The sequence below is a fragment of the Microplitis mediator genome, chromosome 1 (genome assembly GCF_029852145.1).
Source record: "Microplitis mediator isolate UGA2020A chromosome 1, iyMicMedi2.1, whole genome shotgun sequence".
NCBI classification, from domain to species: domain Eukaryota; kingdom Metazoa; phylum Arthropoda; class Insecta; order Hymenoptera; family Braconidae; genus Microplitis; species Microplitis mediator.
Window position 1 is genome coordinate 24364943 of NC_079969.1, and position 26896 is coordinate 24391838.

General features: G+C 27.4%; 2 protein-coding genes across 4 annotated transcripts in view; both read left to right on the top strand.

The window, feature by feature from the left end:
• Positions 1 to 12083, top strand: part of LOC130671508 (GRAM domain-containing protein 2B-like) — a 47786-nt gene extending 35703 nt beyond the window's left edge. For 2 of the 3 annotated variants that reach the window (XM_057475438.1, XM_057475448.1), the window contains 4 exons: positions 1162 to 1315; positions 3228 to 3766; positions 4540 to 4807; positions 6315 to 12083. In XM_057475438.1, the coding sequence (XP_057331421.1) occupies positions 1162 to 1315; positions 3228 to 3766; positions 4540 to 4807; positions 6315 to 6431 (1078 nt within the window). In that variant the 3' untranslated portion in view covers positions 6432 to 12083. The remainder of the gene's footprint in view (positions 1 to 1161; positions 1316 to 3227; positions 3767 to 4539; positions 4808 to 6314) is intronic. The other variant, XM_057475458.1, reaches the window with a different exon arrangement.
• A 2070-nt stretch (positions 12084 to 14153) lies between these two features.
• LOC130671555 (hemocyte protein-glutamine gamma-glutamyltransferase-like) lies at positions 14154 to 25936 on the top strand. Its single transcript, XM_057475518.1, has 8 exons — positions 14154 to 14301; positions 18792 to 19257; positions 20241 to 20467; positions 21469 to 22094; positions 23589 to 23686; positions 23742 to 24032; positions 24114 to 24274; positions 25508 to 25936. The coding sequence occupies exons 2-8, from the start codon at positions 18792 to 18794 to the stop codon at positions 25784 to 25786; spliced, it is 2148 nt and encodes a 715-aa protein (XP_057331501.1). The 5' UTR covers positions 14154 to 14301; the 3' UTR covers positions 25787 to 25936.
• The last annotated feature ends 960 nt before the right edge of the window (positions 25937 to 26896 follow it).

Sequence of the window (26896 nt, forward strand, 5' to 3'; positions counted from 1 at the left end):
AAAATGCTATAGAGTCTTTTTTGTTGAAAATTTTATTCTCTACAAATTATTGTCAGTAAAGTTTTTTCAAATTCCGCATTGTTTTCTAGTTATTTCCATTTTAATGTCAAGCTCTTCAAAAAGTAGTGTTCTGATCGATTTCAAGAGCTTGACATTAAAATGAAAATAACTAGAAAACAATACAAAATTCGAAAAAACTTTACTGGTAATAATTTATAGAGAATAAAATTGTCAAAAAAAAAGACCCTACAACATTTTGTAATAAGTCTGATAGTTTCGCCGGAAAAGTAAAAAGATCTCCAACTTTACTTCGAGCTCTAATAACTTTTGAACAGATGGATTTATCAAAAAATGAAAAGAGACTTTTTTTGTAGAGCGTTTAATTTCCTACAAAAATATGTATTACTCTATTCGATCTATTGATTTGTAAACGAGTTAAAAATGGGAAATCGAATTTTTCTATGAGCTAAGTCTGTAATCAACAGAATTTTTTTTCTTGCGCGAAATTTTTTTTTTTGTGTTGAACTATGATTTTTTCCACGTGTATTTAAAAAAAAATTTTTCTCCGAAATGACGCACCCTTATATATATCTAAATGTATATTGTTTAATAATAAAAAAAAAAAATATTTAAATTTACATTCCTTAATAAAATTCCTTTTTCCGTTCGTCATAAAGAAGGAAATATTCTTTGAAACTTATCGTAATCATATATATATATATATATGATAATATTGTTATTAGTTACTATTGTAATCAATATAAATTCTTAGTTAATTGTATGTGATTCATATTTCCTTATGAAATATGTTTAAAAATTAATCAGGAAATACTTAATCTCCTATTTATTTATTTTTTAAATCTACACCATTAGATTTTTTTGTTATCAGCAAAGATAAAGATAACCATACATATATATACAATGATACATTGATAAAATTACCGTTTAATATCAAGCAATCGAATAGTTTATTTCGGTGAGTGTTGGTAGAATGATTGGTCATAATTATGAAGTCTGGGGTAATGATTTGTGGAGTTTACACAAAGTTAATTATTCATTCAGGTTTTGATTTTTAATTATTACAAATTATAAATAATTTTTTTTAATAGTAGGGTTTAAAATTGATGATAGGATTTTATCAAGCTGATTTAATTGTTACAGCCAACTATCAAAACCTCTGAGCAGAAGTACACCGTCAATGACTGCTGGCGGTGGTTCACAGACGCCATCCACCATCAGCAGATCATCTACAAGATCATCCCCCACATCTACAAGTAGTGCGAGACAAAAAAAATTTCATCGTCACTTTACACAAGTAATTAAAATTATTTTTAATTACTCAAATCATTAAGTCATTCTGTGCTTCCAATGTCACAGCAATTTTCCTCATTTGTTTTGTCTTCTTATAAATTAACAATAAAAAAAAAGAAAGCAAAACTTGCGCACTTTCTAATGTGTTGTCTTACTAAAACTACCAGGGAATGATTTAAAATATAATTATTTACGGTCGCATTATTAATCATTAATTAACGACTGCTTCCAATCATTCATAAATCATTTGTTATAATTAAAACTATTTATAATAATTACTTTTCTAATCAACTTTATCGTTGCATAAATTTTATCTTATCAGTTGTTGACAAAATAAATCAATTTTTTTTTAATTATTCACATTGTATTGATAAATTTTATGATCAGTAGCGATCAGGTCACATTATATGCTATAGAAAATCGGGAGTGAATTCGGAGTGATTAAGGATTTTATTTAAATCCGAACTCACTCGGAGGTTCGGAGTTTGAGAAAAAATCACTCAGTATATGGAGTAAATGGGGAGTTTTTTTTCAGCGGAGTGATTTTGGAGTGATCGGGATTTTATTTAAATCTGCATTCAATTCAATTCAGTTTCAATATTGAAACAAACTCCCCTTTGGAGTGAATTTCACACCAAGGGAATTAAATAAATACACAATCATCCACTTCGGATTTAATCCGCGTTCTCTGCAAATTTTTTACAGTGTAATTTATTAACACGTAAAAAAATTGAGAGTGAATTCGGAGTGATTACGGATTTTATTTAAATTCGAATTCGCTCCGTCAATTGGAGTCCCGGAGGTTAAGAAAAAATCGCTCTGCATTCGGAGTAAATAAGGAGTTTGATTTTTCAGCGGAGTAATTCCGGAGTGCACTAGATTTTATTTGAATCCGCATTCACTCCGATTCGGAGTTTCGATATTAAAATAAACTCCTTTTAGGAGTGAATTTCACTCCAAAGGAATTAAATAAATAAACAGTCATCCGCTTCGCATTCACTCCGTTAATTTTTCCGTGTATTTATAAATAAGCTCTGAATTTCGTAGAAACAAATAGAATTTATGATTTTTTAATTTTTATAATTAATATTAATTGTAGTTCTTCGTATTTTCAAAAATTTCTAACATTGAAATTACAATTATTTTTGTGTTGCACTGAAAAAAATTTGCGGAGTAAATGCGGAGTAAATCCGGGGTGAATGCAGAGCAGATGACTGTTTATTTATTTAATCCATTGGAGTGAAATTCACTCGGAAGGGAAATTTAATTTAATATTAAAACTCATCCGCTCCGCATTCACTTCGGATTTAATCCACGTTCACTCCGCAAATTTTTTACAGTGTACACCCGTGTAAAAAAAATTCGTTCCAAAAAGATTCCTAAAAAGTTCGACACATGGAACTTCTAAACTTGAGACAGATCAGACTTTTTTTTGAACTTCTGTAATTTTTATAGTAAAAAAAAACAAGTTTATTTAGGATTTTATATGAGCGAATTTTCAGTAAAAAAAGAACGTTCTCAAAACATATTTTTATTACATTTTTCTCTGGTTCCGAAAAAGTTCAAGAACGTTCCACATGTCGAATTTTTTTTTAATAGCATTATTTATTCAAAAACTTTAATTTCCATAAATAATTTTTTTTTTCAATGACAAATTAAAATAAAAAATTAATTCAATTATCAATAAAGATCAGACTCGAATAGATAAAAAAAAAACTAATAAATAATAACATATGCAAATAAATCATTCCCTTGTGTATGAATTGAAATGTATGCACTGTGAAGTCTAATTAATTAACATCACGTGATTGGATAATGATAATTTTTTGCAATGTCTTGGAAGGACGAATGATTGTATGAATTAATTGAAACTCTGACCCAACAAATGATAAAGTTCAGTGCTAATCTAATGATAGTCTTCAAAATTTCACGACCAGGTTGGACCAGATGAACGAGTCATAAACTACTACAGTTGCGCACTAGTCGGTGATATTTTATTACAAGGACATCTATACATTACATCAAATTACTTTGCTTTTCACAGTAACGTATTTGGTTACGTTACGAAACTTCTGATCCCCACTAGCTCGGTGCTCAAAATAAGCAAGGAAAAGACTGCCCGTATTATTCCAAATGCAATAGCAATTGTAACTGAAGATGAGAGACATGTTTTTTGCTCACTGTTATCACGTGATTCAACTTTTAAACTGATGAAACAGGTTTGGGATGCGGCACTGGAAGGTAGAGAGACAGTTGACGATTTACCTTTGCCAGTTGATGTTAAATTATTAACTCCGGACTCGTTGCTGGTTGATGACTCCGAAGTTAATGTCGAAGAAGATGATTCTAGTATGTCCGAAAGTGGTACTGATTTAACATCAAGACCACCAACTGTCTGCACTGATACCGATGGTATGACTCCTATTATTCCGCGGCCAATTTTAACGTCGCCGAGGTTTGTATTTTTTTTTTTTTTACTTACTCAGCGCCCGGGTCGAAAAACTTGATCTGATTTTAGTGTAACTGGATTGCTTTTGGACTAATTGGTCTGTCTTTAAATTTTTAAGCTGCATCTCATCTAAAGACAGACTAATAAAAATAACAGGCAGTAAAAGTCGGATTTTGGTCTGGATAAAATCAAAAGAAGACAAAATATTAAAGAAAAAAGTCGGATTTTGATTTAGATCTGAGTAAAACTAGACTGAAAATATTTAAAGTCGAAATGAGGAATTTGTCGGACAAAATTCGATTAAATTTCGCATGTTAATTTAAAGGAAAATTGAATAGAAATAACTTTGAATTTTTATTTTATTTAAAACAGATCAAATTTTTCGACCCGGCGGTCACAGGGATTCATTGGACCCAGACTAATTAATATTTCAATTTAAAATGAATATTTTTTGACGTAGAATTGATGGAAAAGTTTAATTTTTAAAAAAAGTTGATAATTTTTCATCAAAAATTTAAAAGTTATAAAGAAAAAAAACTGTGATTGGTTTTTTAAAAATATCTCTGTAAATATTGAGTTATCAAAAAAAATGTAAGAAACCTTTTTTGTAGCGCTTTAAATTTTCTACAAAAAAGGTATCTTAAGTTTTTTCAAAAAACTTAATATCTATAAAGATATTTTGAGTTAAAAATTATCTGAGGACTTCGGATGCCCATGTGACCGCCAAGATTTAAATTTTATTTATAATTAACACGATAATTATTTTTTTTTAATTTTAGATTGGAACTGACGACAATGCCCAAAAATGTAACGACAGCGAAAGTAGGAATAATAAGATCTTTGTTAAAGTATCAGCTGAGATCGCGCACCATAATAACAATTTTAGTAGCACTTTTGGCAGCTCTCTATGTCTCGGCAGCTTTCATGATGGTTAGAATTGATAGACTACATACAGCATACCTCAATCATCCACTTGCCTCACCTGAAAGATTTACTCACGATCGATTATTGAATTATCTCAACACAAATCTCGATCAAATTGTTAAGGTAATTATTTATTATTATTTATTTTTTCTCATAAGTATTTAAATTATTTTTCATTATACCAGCATCGAAACTTGAAGTTCTCGTGTCTCTACAGTCAGTCAAAAGAAGCTAATTTCAGTCCAATGTTGCGAATTAATAATAGCAATCGCGTAAATTGTAAATACCTTCAGTCAGCGGACAGAAACAAACTTGTTTTCACTATTCCTGCACCGAAAATTTAAATTCATGTCCTGCTTAGAGGGAAAAAAAGGACGGATGTCTATTACACAGACTCCCGATGACACAGATTGACTTTCTTACTGACGTAAATCTTAAATCAAAAAGAAAATGTTGAATTCAATAATTTTTACAGAATTTTTAAGGCTTTTTATAGAAATTTTCCTTTTTTTCTAATGATCCTGAAATTGACAGACAATCAACAATTTTTGAATTTTTTTTTTCAACCAATAAATTACAAAAAAAAAAAAACTAAAAATATGCACACGTAGAAAATAAAAAAAACCACAGGTGCAATTTTTTAAAATATTGATTTTTATAATTTAGCGCCTGGAAAAAAAATTCAAAAATTATTAAACGTCGGCTAACTTCAGTATCATTATTTTCTATGGATTTTCTTAGACACTGACCAGGAAAATCATAACCGCGTCTTAGAAAATCCATAGAACATCAGGAAAATTTCTATAAAAATCCTTAGAAATTCTATAGAAATTATTGAATTCATTTTCTTTTCGATTTAAAATTTACGTCAGTAAGAAAGTCAATCTGCGTCACCGGGATCTGTGTAATAATCCACCCGAAGAAAGTCGTTCTTTCCTTTTGTAAAAAATCAAATGATAAAAATTAGCGCATGCGCCATTCTTCCCACAAACAGACGCAAAAATTTAAACTTTCAGGTGCAGGTCTGGTGAAAAATAGTAAACGTATCAATGAGGAAGCTAGGACGTCCCTTCGGCTCGGGAAGTCCTACTTTCCTCCCTAGGTGTGTAATATACTATTACGTGAATGACAGTTCTGCCTGTGATTAAGTTTTATAAAAATTAGTGTGATTGCTAAATAGTATTTATAGTTTCTACTCAATTACACGGAAAGATTGGAACCCGACTGGTTACTGTTCTGCACCCGACTCAGTACGGTGCTGAAAAAAAATGCTCGATTGTGGTGCAGCACCACACTGATTACTGTGCGGGACCACAATCGAGCATTTTTTTCCAGCACCGTACTGAGTCGGGTGCAGAACAGTAACCAGTCGGGTTCCAATCTTTCCATGTTCAAATTTCAAATGACAATTCACGCATACGCAAATAGTTGGTCTTAAATTAACTGGTTTCTAACTGGCTGCTGCTACTGAAACTTTAAGTTCCAATGCAGATAATCATGAAAAATATTCTGTGTAACTCAGGATAAAACACGATTTCAAACTGCGGATGATGACTCAAGTCTGGAATCGTTTTGTTTCATTCCTCGTCACACGATATACCATAATAATAAATAATATTTGTAACAACAGGTACGACAAAGCTTGCAGACACTTTCTCAACAGTTTGTAACATTAAATCAAGACAGCGGTAGTCATGATACAGTGCATGGAAGTGGAAAAATCGAGCCTGAAGATGCGCCAAGTTAGCCTCTTAAGTGGAGACTTAATATAATTATAAATCAACCAAATAATAAGAGTTCTCTTTACCTCGTTAGCGTATGAAACGCCCCGAAAAAAATATAATAAATGAATACGTGATACATTCTGTTCGTGTCATCATAAGAATGTTGACAAAATGACGTGTTAATTAAATTCGTTTTTAAATAAATAATCGAGTTTAAATCAAAATAAAAAATAATAATAAAATAAAGACTACACGTCGTTTTGTAAGCTTCCTTTTTTTAGCCGTCTGTTGTATTTAGAATATAATTCTAATTTATAGATTTAAAGGCTAAAATATAAATAAGTAAATAAATAAAAAAGGAAACGACATAAAATATAAAAAAGAAACCTAGACAGCTAGACTTGTTAAGTCGCAATTAGGTTGCTTGCAGTAACAAAAAAAAATAATACAATGAGAGATTTAATTTTTCGATTAATTAATTAACTGATTTATTGGTTTATTAATTAATTGAAGTGTTTATAAGAAAAGGGACACAATAATATAATAGATAAATATTTATAATTATTTTAAAAATGACATTTTGTTAATTGGAGAGCTCATTACTTTTTTTTTATTTTTTTTTTCCAACTAGTCAAGTGTACCTACAGGATATGAAACTCAATAAAATAATGTTCCTTATTGGGTAATAAGACTATTAACAGTGAGAATGAAAAAAAATTTTATAGTTATTTACTTTATATAATTAATTTTAAAAATAGTGCATTTGATTTTATTAGTTTTTCATGGCTTTAGTAATTACTTTGTTGTAAATAATTTTATCAAAGATGTTCTAGCATTTTATTTTATTTTTCTAACGATAAATTTAAATGTACGGTAAAAGCCTGTACCCGCTCAGTAGCATTAGTCGCTCACTTTAACTGTTTAAGGCGTTTTTTTATAATTTTTATAAAAAAAAATTACAACTAAAAATATTATTATTGATAAATAATTATTTGTGAATCTAAATATATTAAAATATGATGTATCAAATTATTTTATAATAGATTATAAATTTAAATTAAATGATGTTTTCAAAATCGCGCAAAGCCGGGCATTTTTTACTTTAACGTTCATTCGTTAGATTAAATTTAGTTTACGTCAAATTTTTTAAGAATTGTTATAACTATATCTTATTAAATACATTTTCAAAATTCATGAAATTTTATATTATGAAAGAATAAAGTAGTATAATTTATACATTATTTGTCCAAATCAATAAACTTATCATAGTTTAATTGATATTGTCTTTGAGCGACTATAGGGCCATGTGTTGGTCGAGTAATGGTACATCACAACTTTTAGTGAGCGACTATGGGTCCACTTAAGGATCTTATTTAAAAAATTAATAATAATTAATTATCAAGATTATTCTTCAAACTTAAATTTTATTCTAATACTCGAAACTTCAAAAAATAACTATAAAAAAAAATGGTTTTTCATTTTATTTATTAATTTATATTGAGAGATTTAATCTCACTCCAATGAAAAGTGAGCGGGTATAGGGGCTTTTACCTTATTCAAATTGTTTACTAATAAATTATTTTGAAACTTTTAATCCTCAACGCTCTTGTGATAATTTTTTAAATTTTTATTAAAAAAAAAAATGAAAAAAAAATTTTAGTTTTCAATTATGCTAGAACATTTTCGAATTAATTTACTCAATTGTTAGGTTGTTATTATAAATATTATTATTTATTATTATTTTATGTAAAGTGAAGTGACGTTAATTAGATTTATTTTAAATGCCATAAAATAGGAAAATAAATAAAGTTATTAAATGGGGCAAGTTTTAGTAATAAATAATAATACACATTTTAATGTATATGTCGCGTCAGTAATTCCAAAAAGATATACTTTTATACGCCCTTTTGGATTTTTGAACTTTTTTAGAATGAGGGTAAATGTAGTAAAAATATATTTTGAAAACATTCTTTTTTAACTCAAAATTCGCTTGTATAAAATCCTTGATAACTCTTTTTTTTTTATTATCAAAATTACAAAATCTCCACTCAAAGTTCTAATCTATCTCAAGTATAGAAGTTTCACATGTCAAATTTTTTTCGAACCTTCTTAGCCGAGCCTACATATAAAATCCTAAATTTTTTTTTTACTTTTTTTTTACTCTCAAAATTACAAACGTTCTAATTTATCTGAAAAGTATGATACTGAAGTTAGCCGACGTCTGATGATTTTTTTATGACAATAAAGTTAGCAGACATTTACAAATTTTTTGATTTTTTTTAACAAAAAAACGAACATTAAAAAAAATATTTTGAAAAATTGCACGTATAGTTTATGAAGTTTCGGACGTGTGCATTTTTTTGGAAATATTTTTTTTTCATTATTTATTTGGTAAAAAAAATTTTTTTAATTTTAAATGTCTACTAACTTTACTATCATGATTTTTTTTCAAAACGAAAAATTATCAAAAAAAAATATTATAAACAATTGCACTTTTATAATTAATTTGCTAAAAAAAAATCAAAAAATTATTAATTTCACGATCTTTGAATATTGATACCGAAGTTAGCCATGATCCTGAAGTTAACAGACAATCAGCAATTTTCGGATTTTTATTATCAACATTCGATTGCAAAAAAAAAAAAAACGCACATGTAGAAAATTCAAAAAACTATAAGTGCAATTTTTTTGAATGTTTTTTTTTAATGATTTATTGATTTAAAAAAAAATCTTAAAATTATCAGACGTCGGCCAACTTCAGTATCATAGTTAGCTGACGTTTAATAATTTTGTGATCTTTTTTAAAACGTTAAATAATAAAAAAAAAAATATTTACAAAAATTGCACCTGTAGTTTTTTAAATTTTCTACATGTGCATATTTTTTTTTTTTTTTTTTTTGTAATTCATTTGGTGAAAAACGAAATTCGAAGTTTTTTTGAACTTTTTTCACACGAGCTTCAGTCACTAAATTTAGATCCAAGCGTATAAAAATATGTCTCGGAATTCCTGACGCGATATACCCGAGGTAAATTATCCTCGGCATAAATGTGTATCTTTTCTTCGTTTTTTTAATGCAGAGAAAAACTAAATAACAAAGTTGGATAATAATTTCCGGCACAAAAAAAATTACAAGTATGAATCATAAAACGAATTAGAAATAAAACAACTGATTGTAAACCCATTGGATTTATATAAAAATACTGTAAAAATATTATTGTGTCGGATAATAATAAAGACTGCGAGGATTTTGATTGATTATCGCAGAGCACGTGGGGTAACTCCTTCCATGCCGATGTGGAGAATAAATTCTCTGTATAAATATGATAATAATTATAAATAATGAATAATGGGAAAGATGTTTTGACTGTGATAAATAATATGGTTGAGAATAAAAGGAAAAACAAACGTTAAATAAAACACTTATTGTGAGTTGGTTTAATCCTTCTGCAAAACGAATGAAAGAAAACGATATAGAGATATTTAAAAAATAATAATAATGTTAGTGAGGGATTATTACATGAAAAGTGCTGTTATATTGATTAGTTATAATAAGTATATATATCATTGTAATTATACGTAGATTTACAGTGGAAAGTGTAATTAATTAATGTATATCTTATGCATGATTTACATATTTTTATTATTGTTAAAATTTTTTAATCATTGCATGACCATCGTAGTGTTTTTATTTAATTATTAGTATCATTTATTCAACATATTATTAAAAAATAAAATAATAATTATTATTATAAAAATAATAAATAAAAAAATTATCTATTTTCTCATATTTATCTTGTGCTGGCTTTGTACGAAATCGTGTGAGATCGTACTTTTGCTAAGATTAAATTTTAATTAGGATTATTTTATATATTAATGATATTTTATTGCGATAACGAATTACTTTTAATTCAAATAAATTAAGGTGGCACTGAGAAAAATCGGGAGTGAATTCAGAGTGATAGTGAATTTTATTTTAATTCACGGAGTAAATGGGAGTTTCATTTTCTGGCGGTTTTATTTAAATGCGCATTCACGTCGATTCGGAGTTTTAACATTAAAATAAATTCCCCTTGGGAGTTAATTTTACTTCGAAGGGATAATTCTGATTAAAAATTCCGATTAATAAATTGAATCTGATTAAAACTCAATTGGAAAAAAATATTCAATTAAATTTACTAGGGAAAGTTTCAAGCATTCGATTGAATTTCTAATGGATTGAATCGGAAAATGATAAATTTATTTTTCCATTGAATTCAACAGAAATAATATCATTTTTTTTTTCAATTTTCCGTTTAAATCCGATTGAAATTTTCTAATTAGATTCAATTGGAAAAATAATAATTTTCTTTCCCGATTAATGTTCTAATTTCTGATTAACTTTCAATCAGATTCACTCGAACTTTCCAATGAAATCTGATTAAAACTGATTGGAAATCAATTGGAAATTTCCAATGAAATCCAATTAGAATCTTCTTATTAGTTCCAATTGGAAAAATAATAATTTTCTTTCCCGATTAACTTTCTAATTTCTGATTGACTTTCAATCGCATTTACTCGGAATTTTCCAATGAAATCCAATTAAAACTTATGAAAAATCAATCGAAAATTTCCCATTAAATCCGATTATAATTTTGTTATTATATCAGAGTTTTCAATAAGGGTAAATAATTACAGTCATCGGCTCCGCATTCACTCAGAATTTAATCCGCGATCACTCCCAAATTTTTTCAGTGTATTATTAAACTGTATCACTAAAAAAAATAAGACGTCGATTTTTTTTTTAAATTTAAATTGAGGAATTTAATATTTTAATTAAATAAAAAATAATTTTTGTCTTTTCAATGTTGAAATTTTGAAATCTAATTAAAAATAAATAAGACTTTGAAAAATATTTTAAAGAAAATAAATTTTTAAAAAAATATTTTTGTGCCAAAATTAAGTTGGTGATAAAATAAAAAAATCGCACATGCGATTTTAAATTTCGACAAAAGTATTAATGATAACAAAAAGTAATTCGCTATCGTGATAAACAATTAAATTATATTTTATATTCAAAATTAGTATTAATTAAATTAATTTAAATATAAGTCCGACTACTTGCCTTAATAAAAAAAATAATTTAGTCTTTAAGGAGAGTGCTCAATACTCGGTCCATATTTATTAGAATAACAATCTAATTCAATTTAAAAATATTATTATTATTATTTTAATTGCATTTACTACGATCCCAATAAATAAATTTAGTAATTAATGCAGTCAATTGTAAAAGTTATTGCTCATTTGTAGAGAAAATAAATTATTTTAACCGTCCCTATAGTAAATTATACATAAATAGATAAACAAAGTTTATATTTCTTCATCAATTAAGGCAACTATAAGGACTATTAGAATATTGATTGAACAATAAAAAAACAAAAGTAAATTACTTGAAATAATTTAATTAAATACAACTGTTAATTATGTCGTTAATAAAACTCAATGGTGTTGTGTTTTAATAGCTGTAACTTTATTCTTTAGACACTGGGAAGAAAGCGATTAAATAAAAGTTTGAAATTCAAAATAAAACGATTTAAAAAAATTAAAAATGAGAGAGTTATCACAGACAGACCAATAACGTATAATATGTATCGGCGATATACATAAATCATACAATAAAGTGTACGACAAGTCCAAATTTTATATCTTTTATTAATCATTCCCTTTCTATTCCTTTTATTTATTTTTTTTTTATTTTTATCGTGATAGTAAATAATTAATTATAGGCTACCTGTCATAAGCCTGCCCGTTATAAGCCTCTTCCCCTCAATCGGCAGGTACTGAGTCCAAACAGCTTCCCTACTTAACCACTTTTTTGAGTTTAGTACCAGACATCCCGTTATAAGCCTCCGTTAAAATTCTATAAATTATAAACTAACAATAGGAACAAAATATCAAAATTAATTATGAAAATTTACTATCGATCTTTCACGGATAATAATTTAATAAATATTAAGTAAAATATAATTTATTGTTGATAATTGTAATGATTAATTACAATTAAAGCTTCTGTTACAATTTAAAAGTTTTATTGAGCATTATGTTGATCAGTAACAATTATTATTATTATTACTGTAATTAATACCGTTGTCATTATAATTTTTTCCAGTACAATTATTATTTGTGTAAAAAGATAAGTATTTATTTTACCGCCATAAGCACTAGAAAAATCGGGATACTGACGTACGTAACAAAACGTAAATATGACATTTAAAATGATATTAAATAAAACAGGCTTATAACGAGTAGTCGAGAACAAAACTAAACGCACGGTAGTGGAGAGACTGAAATTCCAATAAAAATTTCCCCTGTCCCCTAGACCAGGCTTATGACGGGTAGTCGACTGTAAAATTTACAGCCTTATGGCGACAAATTGTGATCAGTTTCAGAATTGCATTTAGATTTGAAAAATATTAATTTATTTCATACCGTAAGATGGACAGGAGTTAGGGTTCGCCAAGGTCACGGGAAAACGTCCCCGTGGTCTTCTTATCACTTTAGTAGCGATTTGAAGTCGATTTTGGGAGAATTTGAATTCTTATGGCGACAAATCGTGATTTAGTATCGGAATTGCATTTAGATTTGAACAATATAATTTTTTTTTTTTTTTTTAACAGCGCAATGTATAAAATGTCAATTAATTTTTTTTGAAGTTTGAATTGAAAATTTTTGGAACTTGAAAAGTGACTAAACCCGAATGATATAAAAATATACATCATTTTGATATTAATTTTTTAAAATTATAGTTTGTATTTTTTCCTTAAATTAAATCTTTGAAAAATCAAATTCGATTATTAAAAATTTTTATTATATAAAATATAATTGATTTATGTTTAGTAAAATAAATCAGTTCATATTTTAACGTTAATATCTAAGGTGATAAGTTGATGAAAATAAAAATAAAGTATTAATTTTTTAAATAGAAATTATCATGATAAAATTTTTAGTGGCAATAAAATAATAAAAAATGATTACTTGTAAGATTTGTAAACTGATAAAACTGATTCAAATAGTTCGTTTTCATTATTGTGATACATTTTGGTATACGTTAAAAAAATATTTATTATAATCAAAAAACTAATAAATATATGTATATATTTATTTAATTATACAAAATTAGTTCATAATTCAAATAATTAAATATAAAAAAAGTCAGCTAATAAATGTCAAAAATTAAAAAAAAACATATATATTAATCAATAATGATTATAAATAATTATATAATTGAGAGTAAATTTATCGAATTTGAAATAAAGTTGGCATGATTTCAATGAGTACTAATAGTTTCAAATGGTTAGAGTAATAATTGAAAATAATCGGCCATGTGGTTTTAATTTGCGTAAAAATAAAAGCCTCGTATAAATAAAACTTATGAGTTTTTCACTCACATTTTTATTTAATTAAAATTCTAATTTATCAATTCCCCGATCAATTAAACAGCCTTCGATTGATTGACATCAGTGATTTTTTTGTAACATAAAAAAGTTATAAATAAGAGATCGGTAAATTTTCTGGTTTTATTTTTGAAATTTTTAATCAATTCAATGCTAATTACATAACTTGGGTATGAATGTTTTTTTTTTTGCGCGAAAAATTTGGGTAATTGTCATTACTAATGTATTCTCTGAAATCCTGTCAGTTACTTTATACTTAAACATTAATAAACATTTACTTTAGTGGTGGGGAAATTGCGGTGCCTTTTTGTAGGAAGCTGGTATAAGTATAAAAGCCAACACTCGTGTATTGAGACTTTCAGTGCCATCAAATGCTGCGGTATTTAATACACGATAATACACGATAAACTTATTGATAGTATTTTTATTTTTTTATCACTGAGAAGCAAAAAAAATTCTAAGGTCAGTTATTTATTTTTTTTTAAACATGAAATTTAAAAAAAAAATTTTAATTTTCTATTTAACACTTTAAGTTTCATAGCAATTTTTTTTATAATTATATACTCGATTACATAAATTATAATTAATGACACCGACAACAACAGACGATCAATAATTTAAAAATTTTTAAAAACTCATTATGTATAAAAAAAAAATTAATTAAAAATTTATGAATTAATAATTTGAAAATTCCGCGCCAAATTTAGAAAATTATTTTATTAATTTATTTGAAAATAATAAAATTATCAAGTGTCTGCTACTTCACTACTACGGTAATTTAATACTAAGTGTCTTAATTATCACCTTCATTATAAAATCAATTTAAAATTAATTATTCAATTAAAAAAAAATTATCAACTAAATCAATAAAAAAAATTACGAAATTAATTCAATTTCATTTAAAAATATAAATTTCTTATCACAAATTTAAAATGACAGTAAAGTTAGCTGACATTTGAAATTTAAATAAATTTTTTTAACAGATAAATAATAAAAAAAAATATTTCTAAAAAAATGCACATGTAGAAAATTTAATAAACTATACATGCAATTTTCCAAAATATTTTTTTTAATATTTGTTTTTTTTGTTGAAAAAAATCCAAATATTGTTAAATGTCTGTTAACTTTATTGTCATAAATTTAAAACGAAATTACACTGAGAGAAAAAATAACTTTTAGAATTATTGTATTTTTTTCTTATAAGAAATTGTGCTATTGAAAATTTTCAATCTCTCGTGTAAAAAAAATTGGTGAAAAAACTTTGATTATTCAAAACTTCAAAAAGTGACACAATGACGAACTTTTTTTGATGGAGACTAAGAAAAAAATTTATAAAAACGTTAATTTTTGGTATAAAGCCCAATTGGTTTTTTCTTAATATTTTCCGAAGTTTGACAATCGTTGAAAAAAAGTTTGTCAGTGTCAGGTTTTGAAGATCAGGATAGTCAACATTTTTTTTACACGGGCTATTATATTTTTAATGCGAAGATTCAAAGATTTCATTCAAAATAATTTTCTTAAGCGAAGTAATCTGAGCTCAGCTCGAGATATTCTGATCTTTTATTTTTCTCGAGTACTGTAAATAAATTCCGATTTATTTCCGTCAAGAAAATTATTCTTCAACGTAAATATGGAATTAATAATGTAATAAATTTTATTGATTTATTACTTGAGAAAATATTGTTTTTACAAAAGTTAATTTTTTTTTATGTATTTCTTGGAAAAAAATGAACCATATGAATTGAGAAACGTCAAGTAATGTAATAATAAAGCGACCAGTAAATACTATCATTCTAAATAGTAATTCTTTAATTTATTATTAAAACGTAAATATTAAAATTTATTGTCTATGCAAGAAAAATTAATGAGTGTGAATGTAGCAGACATTACACACTTTATAAATTTTAAATAATGAAATTTTAAAAAATGCATGTACCAATTTTTAATTTGTCTAAATACGCATTTTTAAATTTTTACTTTAATTAAATTTTTAATTCATTTATTCTAAAATTTAAAAAATTGCCATTTGTCAGTAACATTCACACTCTTGTCAAAGTGACAGACAGGAGACAATTTATGAACTTAAATTAAATAAATAAAGAAATTAAAAAAAATGCGCGTACCGATTTTTCATTTGTCTAAATACGCATTTTTAAATTTTTACTCTAATTACATTCCATTCATTTATTCTAAAATTTAAAAAATTGCCATTTGTCAGTGACATTCACACTCATGTCAAAGTGGCAGACAGGAGACAATTTATAAACTTGAAATAAAATAAATTCAAATAATGAATTTTAAAAAATACGCGTACCGATTATTTATTTGTCTAAATATGCATTTTGAAATTTTTACTCTAATTACATTCTATTCATTTATTCTGAAATTTGAAAAATTGCCGGCTACATTCACACTCATGAAAAATTAATACTTTAATTTTTAAAATCGTAACTTCTACATTAAAAATTTAAAACTCGTATTATAAAATTTATTGTCAATGTCAAAATTTCCCACATTGACACCCAGGTTTCAGTTCATAATTTCAAACCCCAATTTTTTAAATTTTGCTTTTCTGTAATTTGAAATAAATGTGAATGTAGCAGACACCAGACAAATTTAAAATCATCAATAAATAAAGGAAATAATTAATAAAAGAAATTTTTTAAAAAATACGCATTTAAAAAATTTTGAAATTAATAAGTGAATTTTTTATAAATATTATTTTTTAAATTATTTACTTTATTTATTTATAATCATAATTTTGTCTGATGTCTGCTACATTCACACTCATAATTTGAAATATTTTTTACTGGACTTAAAATTTAAAAACTATCATTTAATTTAAAAATAAAATGATAAATATTTAAAATAAATAATTTATTATAATTGAACAGTAGTCCCGAGACAATATTACAATAGTTGATTAATGATTTTAGAATAAATTATAAAGTAATGAATAAATTTTAAGAATTTAAAATTTTAACCGATGATAAATAAAAAAAAAACATCTTTGTTTTACGTAATACATATTGTAATATTAAAAATAAAAATCCGACTTATAATTATGTTGTTATGACAAGTACAGTACTGCATATTAATTAGTAATTAAAAGTATATTATCTTCGGTATTACTTATTTTTTATTAATGAATTCGTGTTTAACGATTTATTAATGAAAAATGTTACGGTATTTTTTTGTTACCTTGCATTCTTTAAAGTCCATAAGTAAGATTGTGATTCATTTAATGTCTGTACCGTCCATTTGGGGCAATGATTGCAATTCAACGCATAACATTACGCGGTGGGCCAATACATCGCGAAAGGATTTTCCCACCGAAGGCTTTACGCATCCGTCATCATTGATGAATCAAATCCGGATGTGATACATCAATATGTTATATTTATACTCATATAATAATACCCTTTATATAATTTATTAATAAATTTTATTTAAAAATAACTATTACGAGGAATTTTAAAATAATAATTACTCACAACGATCTTAATTTATTTTATTTATACTATTATTACCTTCGTAATAATAACTGTTACGTTACTTTAATATATATAATCTATTTACTAATAATTATTATTACTGAGTAGAGCAAAAAATTCCAAAGTAAATATTTTCATTAATGAAGATTTTATTTTAAATAATTTTTTAAATTAAACTTTTTTTTTTAGGTAAAAAAGTGAAATTATTTTTACTAATTCAAATAGAGACAGAAATTTTGAATTTTAATTGCAATTATTCTTATTAAGTTTTTTTTCAGTTATTGAGAAAAAAATCGGGTAACTTGGGGTAATTTTTTTTTTTTTTTATCGAAAAAAAAGTTGAAATTACTTTTGCGAATTCAAATAAAGAAAGGCGAATTTTTAATTTTAATTAAAATTATTTTTATTTTCTAATTATTGAGAAAAAAATTTGATCCTGAAGTTAGTAGACGATTGACATTTGGATTTTTTTTTTCAACAAATCAATTGCCAAAAAATAAAAAATAAAAATATGCACGTGTAGAAAATTAAAAAAACTATGGGTGCAATTTCTTTAAATATTTTTTTTTTTATAATTCATCGTTTAAAAAAAAACCAAAAATTATTAGTCGTCGGCTAACTACAGTATTATAAAAAAATCTGGTAACGAGTCAATTTTTTTTTCTAGTTAGGATTTTAAGAATTCGGCAAACTGATAATTTCTGGCAGGGCGGGAAATCTAAAATTTTTTTTTACAATCATAGCCCATTTTACCCCAGTAAATTGTTCCACTTTCAATAAAAAAAATTTTAAAATCGACGAAAAAATAAAATATATTTTTTTTCTAAAATTTTCTAAAAAACGCATGCTACGGACCATCTTGCCCCATATTTTTTTACGAACTAACCGTCGCTTTTAAATAAAAATTTTTTTTTTCCCAAAAATCGTCTCATTGTTTCCTAGTGCCCATAAGCTTAATCGACAATAAAAAAAAAAAATTTTTTTTCTCAGTGTAATTATTAATTTTTTTTTTTAATCATCCATCTTTCTTTTCACGCGATTTTATAAATAGTTAAAAGAATTTATTTTTTAAAAATAATGATTACATGATGTTTGAATTTTTAATTACTCATAATTACATCTGCTCATTTGAAAAGCTAATTATCTTTAAGATTAATGTTGGTGAATACATTTTTAACATTATTCTTAACACATTTTCTGTCAAGAATATAAGTGATCAAACAAATCAATGAGGTACATATATAAATATATACATATATATTTTTATGCGTATTAATGTTGAGTATATGCTTCAGTCGATTTTTATTTTTTTATTTTTTTTTCTTATCAAGGACAAATATACAAGTATCTGACTGTGTCATGGTCACTTTAACTTTTCATTAATGATTTATAAAGTTTTGTATAAAAGATTTATTGATTTAAATTTATATTTTTATTTATTTACTTATTTTTTTCCAGATGGAAGCATTAGTTGTCGACACGGTTTACATGTACGAAAAAGAAAATGCTAAAATTCATAATACAATAAATTATGAATTGATTCATTTGGATCCCCCGACACCAATTCTTCGTCGCGGACAAACGTTCAATATCGCTATTAGATTCGATCGCGAGTACGATGAAGAAATAGATATTGTTAGATTATTATTTAATTTTGGACCGAATCCAAATGTTTTTCGCGGCACACAAGGTGTCGATGTTGTTAAGTCACGAGATTCATATTTAACTGATCTCGAAGCTTGGGGAGTTCGATTAATTGCTATTAATGACACTGATTTATCAGTTGAAGTAAGAAGTCCGGTTGATAGTCCGGTTGGCGTTTGGCAGCTAAATATTGAAACGACAACTGCTGACAGTAAAGCTTCGCCTAATGTTTATCAGCATGACAATGACATTTATTTACTTTTTAATCCATGGATTAAAGGTATGATCGATATTTTGATTGATTTATTTGCCCACCCGTGTAAAAAAAAAATCGTACCTGACATAAATGTTCATGACAGTGAACTTCAAAAATTGAGACAACTCTGAACTTTAAGTTGAACATTTTTGAAATTTTTAAAAATTAGAAAGTGAAGAATTTTCAACTGAGGAAATGTACCTGAAGATCGTAACGTTTTTCGCCCTACGGAAAAAAATTTTGGAAAGTAAAAATTCTACTGGATAACTAGATTTCTGAAATGTTTCGCAAGTAGATGTTAATATGTCAGCCGAAAATCTTAAGCCAACCCTTAACTCCGAAACTACCCCTTAAGCAGTCAAATTTCATCAATTTTTTTCATTTTCGTTGCTCGAAAAACGTTCCGATCTTCAGGTACATCTGAGGAAGGCTTTTCCTGCACGTTTTTTTTTTTTCCTTTTTTTGAGCAAAAATAATTTGATTTGACAATTTTTTGAATTTGAAGAACATTAACCCGTCAGCACTCCGGTGAATTTGAATGTCTCGCTTGCATCCTATAAGTTGAATAGTGTCCTGTGAGCAAAATGCTCATAACGGGAGTGCTGACGGGTTAAAAAATAGTCCCAGAAATCTAAAAAACGGTTGACCCTGCGGGAAAATCCCGAAACTTCTAGCTGTTTTCGAACTTAGGGAGCTGAGTCTAGATTTTCTAAAGAATTTCTTAGACGGCGATCCTGATCAATATTAAGGCATCCGTGGAATGTTTGGAGGCATCGAGGGTAACAGGAAGTCTTCTGGAAGAACACTAGCACACAGAAGTGAAGGAAAAAACGCGCCTGAAAAGTACTCAGTTGAAAGTTTTTTTTACTCTTCAATGTTTTCAAAGTTCAAAAAATAATCAACTCAAATTTCAGAATTGTTCATTTGGGAACATTTTGAAAGTGCATTTTTTTACGCGGGTATTAATGTGTCATTGTTTACTTATGAGTGTGTTTTTTTTTGTATAGAGGATCTAGTTTATATGAAAGATGAAACTTTATTAGATGAATATATTTTAAATGACGTTGGTAAAATTTGGGTTGGACCTAAAGGAAGTACTAGAGGAAGAGAATGGATTTTTGGACAATTTGATGCTAGTGTATTGCCAGCTTGTATGTTACTCTTTGAAAAATCAGAGATTAAATCTATTCTACGCGGGGATCCTGTTAAAGTTGCTAGAACTATTTCTAGAATGGTAAATTTTTTTTTTATTACGTACTCATATAAAAAATATTTATTACAAACATCACTATCAAAATTTCTCATATTAAATGACAGTAGACGGATATTTTTTCTACTTTTTTGTAAGAACTTAAAAGCGGGAGAGGGCGGATTCAAAATTAGGGAATGCAAAGTTAGAGTTTTTACTGTATGGGTAATTTAGAACATTGATTTTAATTTAAAAATTCAAAAACAAAGAGAATTATTGATTTTTCAAAATTCATAACCGCGGACAAAATAATGAATTAAAATAGCGAATTAATTTTTCCGACAGTTATTTTGCCTGCCAATTATTTTCTATCCGCAATTATCTTGTAACAAATCCTATAAGAGAGCAATTAAAAATTTATAATTTTTCATATCAATAAAACGGAAAATTTTTTACAAAATAATAAAAATTAATGCCGCCATAAAAATATCGGCTAAAAAGTCGATTTCATTCTGATTCTAATTTTTTAAAGTTTACGTGAAATTCAAAATATAGGGGAGGAGGGGGCAAAGTGGGCCCCTTAAAATTTTCAAAAATTATGGGGGCAAAGTGGGTCCCCCAAAATTTTCTATATGCCAATAAATTCGGACGGATAATAAGGTTATAGAAATTTTTTATATAATGAGGGCTAAAATAGACCACCAAAACTGTTCCTTAAATATAATTTATTAAGAAAGTTAAAGATAATAAAATTACGTTTTAAAGTTATATCCTAGTAGACTATTAAAATGACTTTAATATTATTAAAAAAAAGTAAACGCGTAAAAAAATGAATGATATTATAATTATTTTCCTTAAAGGGCCCACTCTGCCCTCTCTCCTATACACAAAAAATACTAGAAAAACTTATATATTTTCTGTTGAATTTTTAAATTAAAAAAAAATTCAATATCAAATTTTGTGATTTTTTTTTTCATAGAAACTTAAAAAAATTTATAAAAAATATGTACTCGTATATGTAATTAAATAAAAAAAATGATTTTTAGGTAAACTGTTATAATTTTAAAGACGATGAAGAAATATATAACGGTGTCCTTTTCGGTCGATGGGACGGTCAATATGAAGATGGAACAGCGCCGGCAGCATGGACTGGAAGTGTACCGATTTTGGAGCAATATCTTGAATCAGACGGTGATTACGTAAAGTACGGTCAATGCTGGGTATTTGCCGGAGTTGTAACGACTATTTGTCGTGCTCTGGGATTACCATCACGTGTGGTAACCAATCTTGTATCAGCGCATGACGCGAATGCATCGCTTTCAATAGATCGTTATTACGACATAAACATGAAACCATTAGAGCACGATCCAAATAACTTGACAAATACTGATTCAATATGGAATTATCATGTTTGGAATGATGTGTGGATGGCACGACCGGATTTACCAAAGGGTTACGGTGGATGGCAAGCTATCGATGGAACACCACAAGAAACTTCTGACGGATTGTATCGATGTGGACCAGCATCTGTTGAAGCCATTAAACAAGGAGTAGTTGGATTTAATTATGATGTTACTTTTCTGGTAGCTACTGTCAATGCCGACGTTATTGGATGGAAAGAAGATCCAAATAGTATTATTGGATACTCGCGAATAAACGGCGATACTAAACAGTATGTATTTAATTAATTAATTAATTAAATAATTACGCTGTAAAAATTTATGATACCGAAGTTGGCCGACGTCTAATAATTTGGATTTTTTTTAAAACGATAAATTATAAAAAAAAAATATTTAAAAAAATTGCGCCCATAGCTTTTTTAATTTTCTACATGTGCATTAGGGTGTGCCATTTTGAGGCGACTTTTTTTTCAACAAAAAAACAGGCTGAAAACTTGCAGGAAGGTGATAAAAAAAGCCTGCTTACAGCGGAGCTCTTAATATTAATATTTAAAGGCGCCTATTTCTAATTTTCCATTTACCATTTAAATAACATGGGAAAAAAATTTTTTTTTTTTAATTTTTCTTGCTCGGCATTCGCACCTCACATAAATAAGTCCGTAATATATTCTTGTAGAGAATTTAACGTTTTACAAAAAAGGTCTCTTATAATTTTTTGATAAATCCATTTATTCGAAAGTTATCGGAGCTGGAACTCAAATCTATAATAAATTTCCAGATCTTTTTACTTTTCCAGCAAAACTATCAGACTTATCAAAAAATGTCATAAGACTTTTTTTATGGACAATTTTATTTCCTACAAATAATTTTCAATGAAGTTTATTCAACTTCCGCATTGTTTTCTAGTTATTTTCATTTTAATGTTAAATTCTCAGAATAGATTAGAAGACTATTATTTTTACGAGCTTGGCATTAAAATGAAAATAACTAGAAAATAATGCGGAATTTCAAAAAACTTTATTGGTAATAATTTGTAGGGAATAAAACTGTCTATAAAAAATATCTTATGACATTTTTTGATAAGTCTGATAGTTTTGCTGGAAAAGAAAAAAGATCTGGAAATTTATTATAGATTTGACTTTCAGCCCCGATAACTTTCGAATAAATGGATTTATGAAAAAATGATAGGAGACCTTTTTTGTAGAGCGTTCAATTCTCTACAAATCATGCTATACACTTATTTATGTGAGGTGCGAATGCCGAGCTCGAAAAATAAAAAAAAAATAAAATTTTTTCCCATGTTATTTAAATGGGAAATGGAAAATTAGAAATAGGCACCTTTAAATATTAATATTGAAATCCACTGTGAACAGGCTTTTCTTCTCACCTTCCTGCATCTTTTCAGCCTGTTTTTTTGCAAAAACATGTTTAACATGTTAAAAAAAAGTCGCCTCAAAATGGCACACCCTAATGTGCATATTTTTAGTTTTTATTTTTTGAAAAAAAAATCCGAAAATTTTTAACTGTCTGCTAACTTCTTGATCATCAAAAATTTGCGGAGAGATCGCGAAGTCGAGGACTTTTTATTCATTCACTTCCCTTCGGAGTGAAATTCATTTATCGCAGAGTGGATGATTTTTTATTTATTTAATTCCTTTGGAGTGTAAAAATCTTGACAAAAATTTAACAGAATTTTTTTCTATAAAATTACAAGTATCCATTAGCAGATAAATATTGAGTATTAATAACATTGTAATTTATTACAGCATTGGGCGGATGATTCTTACAAAGGCGCCATGGATCTTTGATCCAAACGGTGATAGAGATCGTGAAGACATAACATTACAATACAAAGCACCGGAAGGTAAGATAAGATTTTATAGTTATTGGCTATCAATAAATAAATAACAATTTAATAGGATCCGGAGATGAGAGATTGACTTTGTATCGAGCAGTCCGAAGCACACCGACAGCAAAAAGATTTTTTTCGGTACCAGCTCCTGAAAATGAGGACCTTGAATTCAAACTTGTTGACTTGGAACGCGTTAACATTGGGGAACCATTCTCTATTACAGTAAATATTTTAAATAAAGCAGCTGTAAAAAGAACCATCAAAGCTATACTATGGGCTGGCAGTGTTTATTACAATGGCGTCAAGGCAAACTTGGTAAAAAGAGCTGAAGGCAATTTTGTTGTACAACCCAATGCTAGTAATTATTATTTTATTATAAATATATGATATAATAATATTATTGATGAGTATATTATAATATTAAATGATGTGTTTTCAGAGGAACAACTTAGATTACGAGTTACTGTCGATGAATATTTAAGTAAATTAGTTGAATATTCAAATATGAAAATAAATGCCATTGCAACAGTACAAGAAACTAATCAGACTTGGGCTGATGAAGATGATTTTCAAGTTATCACACCAACTATTAAAGTTGTGGTATTTATCATATTTTTATTTATTCAAAAATACCGAGTTTCTTAACTTCCCGGAAGTTATTGGCTTCGGTCCGATTTTCTAAAACCGAGTTTTCATTGGATTTCGACGTTTTGAGGTTTTACACTGTAAAAAATTTTGGTGTAAATTATCCATCCGTAATTTTTCCACGGTGTAATCTATTTTTTTTACACCATTCCGTGTTACTCGTTACAATTTTTATTAATGAGCATCAAATGATCATTGAAAATTTTTAACTACTTAATTAATAACTGCATTAATTTTTTTTAGATATTCAATAGTATTTTGAACATTTCAATATTTTTATGATTATTTTTCTTAACGCAAAATTATCATAAATTACACATTTACTTGACGGTGTAAAAATTTTTAATTCACACCTACTAAATTTAACACGATATTTGGAGTAATTTTCACACCAAAATTTTTACACTGAGTCATTTAGACTTCAACGAGTCTAAAAATTTTTTTAAGTGTAGGAAACTATTCCAACTATTTCCGGATGGACATCCGTGTGTGTGAGTGTGTGTGTGTGTGTGTGTGTGTGTGTGTGTGTGTGTGTGTGTGTGTGTGTGTGTGTGTGTGTGTGTGTGTGTGTGTGTGTGTGTGTGTGTGTGTGTGTGTGTGTGTGTGTGTGTGTGTGTAAACTAATTTTTGTCGTACAATATTTTTGGAACAAACCAACCAATTTGAACGTGATTGGCGGCAATCGAAAGAGATCATCAAGATTTAAAACTGAATACATTTTGAGGCAAATCAGGCAAGTAGTTTATGAGTTATACGAAAAATAAAAATGAAAAAATTTGTTTTTTGAGGTTTCTTTCATATAACTCATAAACTACTTGCCCGATTTGCCTCAAAATGTATTCAATTCCAAGCCTTGATGATCTCTTTTGATTGCCGCCAATCACATCCAATTCAGTTGGTTCGTTCCAAAGATACCCATATGAAAAAAATATATATATCCAGGGAAAATTGAATACATGAAACATATATGAGTGTCGTACGACAAGAATTAATTTTTTTTACCTGAATGTATTTTTTTTTTTTTTTGGTTGAACGAAAAAATAACCATTTTTTGACTTCAAGAGCTCAAAAATTTACAAATAATAACGTTTTTAAGCTTCTTGAGCTCGAAAACAGCGGGAAGTTTTGGCGCCAGGGTCAACCGTTTTTCAGACTTTTGTATATAATTAAATTAATATAATTTTTTAGATTACGGGAGATCCAACAGTTGGTCAATCATCGACGATAGCTTTGAGTTTCAAAAATCCTCTTAAAATAGCTCTGACTAATTGCGTCTTCAATTATGCCGGTCCAGGAATTTCCAAAAACAAAACATTGAAATACCGCGATGTTGCTCCATTAGAAGACATACGAGTAGAACATCAGTTGGTGCCGCAAAAAAGTGGACGACAACAGATCATTGCAACTTTCACATCAAAACAACTTGTCGACGTTACTGGCTCTACTACAGTCGACGTTCTCGATTAATTAAAATAAAAAACTTTAACAAGTTTTCTTTTTTTTATTATATTTATATATTATTGGATTTAATAATACAAGTCTCGTTTCCCATTAAATACGATGGTATATTTTTGTAATGATGTCACATATCCTTGAAAATTATAACTCATATATTATATTTTTTATCACGTTAATAAATTACAAGATTTTTTTTTATTATGTTCAATTTATTTCGTAATAATCAGAAAATTTAAGAGACCAGAAAATAAATGAACAAAGTGCTGCGTAGAAAATAATTAAAATTTTTTTTCTAGATATGATAGGCTGCGTTGAAATTTTTTTATGTTGATTGATTGATGACGATGCTACTGATGAACTTTTAACATTTTTTTCATCTCCACTGCTAATTAATTTATTTTTTTCAAATTTTACTACTTCTTCTTCTGCTTTATCTAAAATTATTCCGACAGTAAATTTAATTTCTTCTTTAATTTCACAATCAAAATTTATATTTTCCAATGAATGATTTGATTCCCATTTAATTTCTTCGCAATCACTTCTACTAATTAATAAATTTTCTGTCATTTCTTCTTGCGAATCATAATCTGATTCCTGTTTATTTAACTGAAACTCTTGATAAATTTTGTACGCTTGATATAAATTTTGCGCTCTTTCAGTCGCCATTTTGAATGCTCTGATAACTTCTACAGGAATTTCATCCAAACTTCCGCATCTCACGATATCATAATCAGAAAATTTACTCGTGCATTCTAGTAAAGATTTTTGTGAAGAAATCAATTGATTTGAAAAATTAGAAGCCATTTGTTCAAGAGATTTAACTGACCCAGTAGAAGTTTTATCAAAATCAATACTGATAAAACTATTCAACTTATCAACTTGACACTCAGCGTCATTTCTTGACAATCTAAAATCATCAGAGATTCCCAGGACTGAATGGTCTGTATTTACTGACTGCGAATCACAATTAAAATTCTGAACATCGAGTCTATCTCTTCCCGTCGCGGTGTCAATTAAAAAAACTTGCTCGGTATTTACGTCTTTGCATTTTAATTTTATTTTTTTTGTCCCAACCGAGACATCTTTTTTTTCTTTATGAAAATATTCGCGCAATAAAGT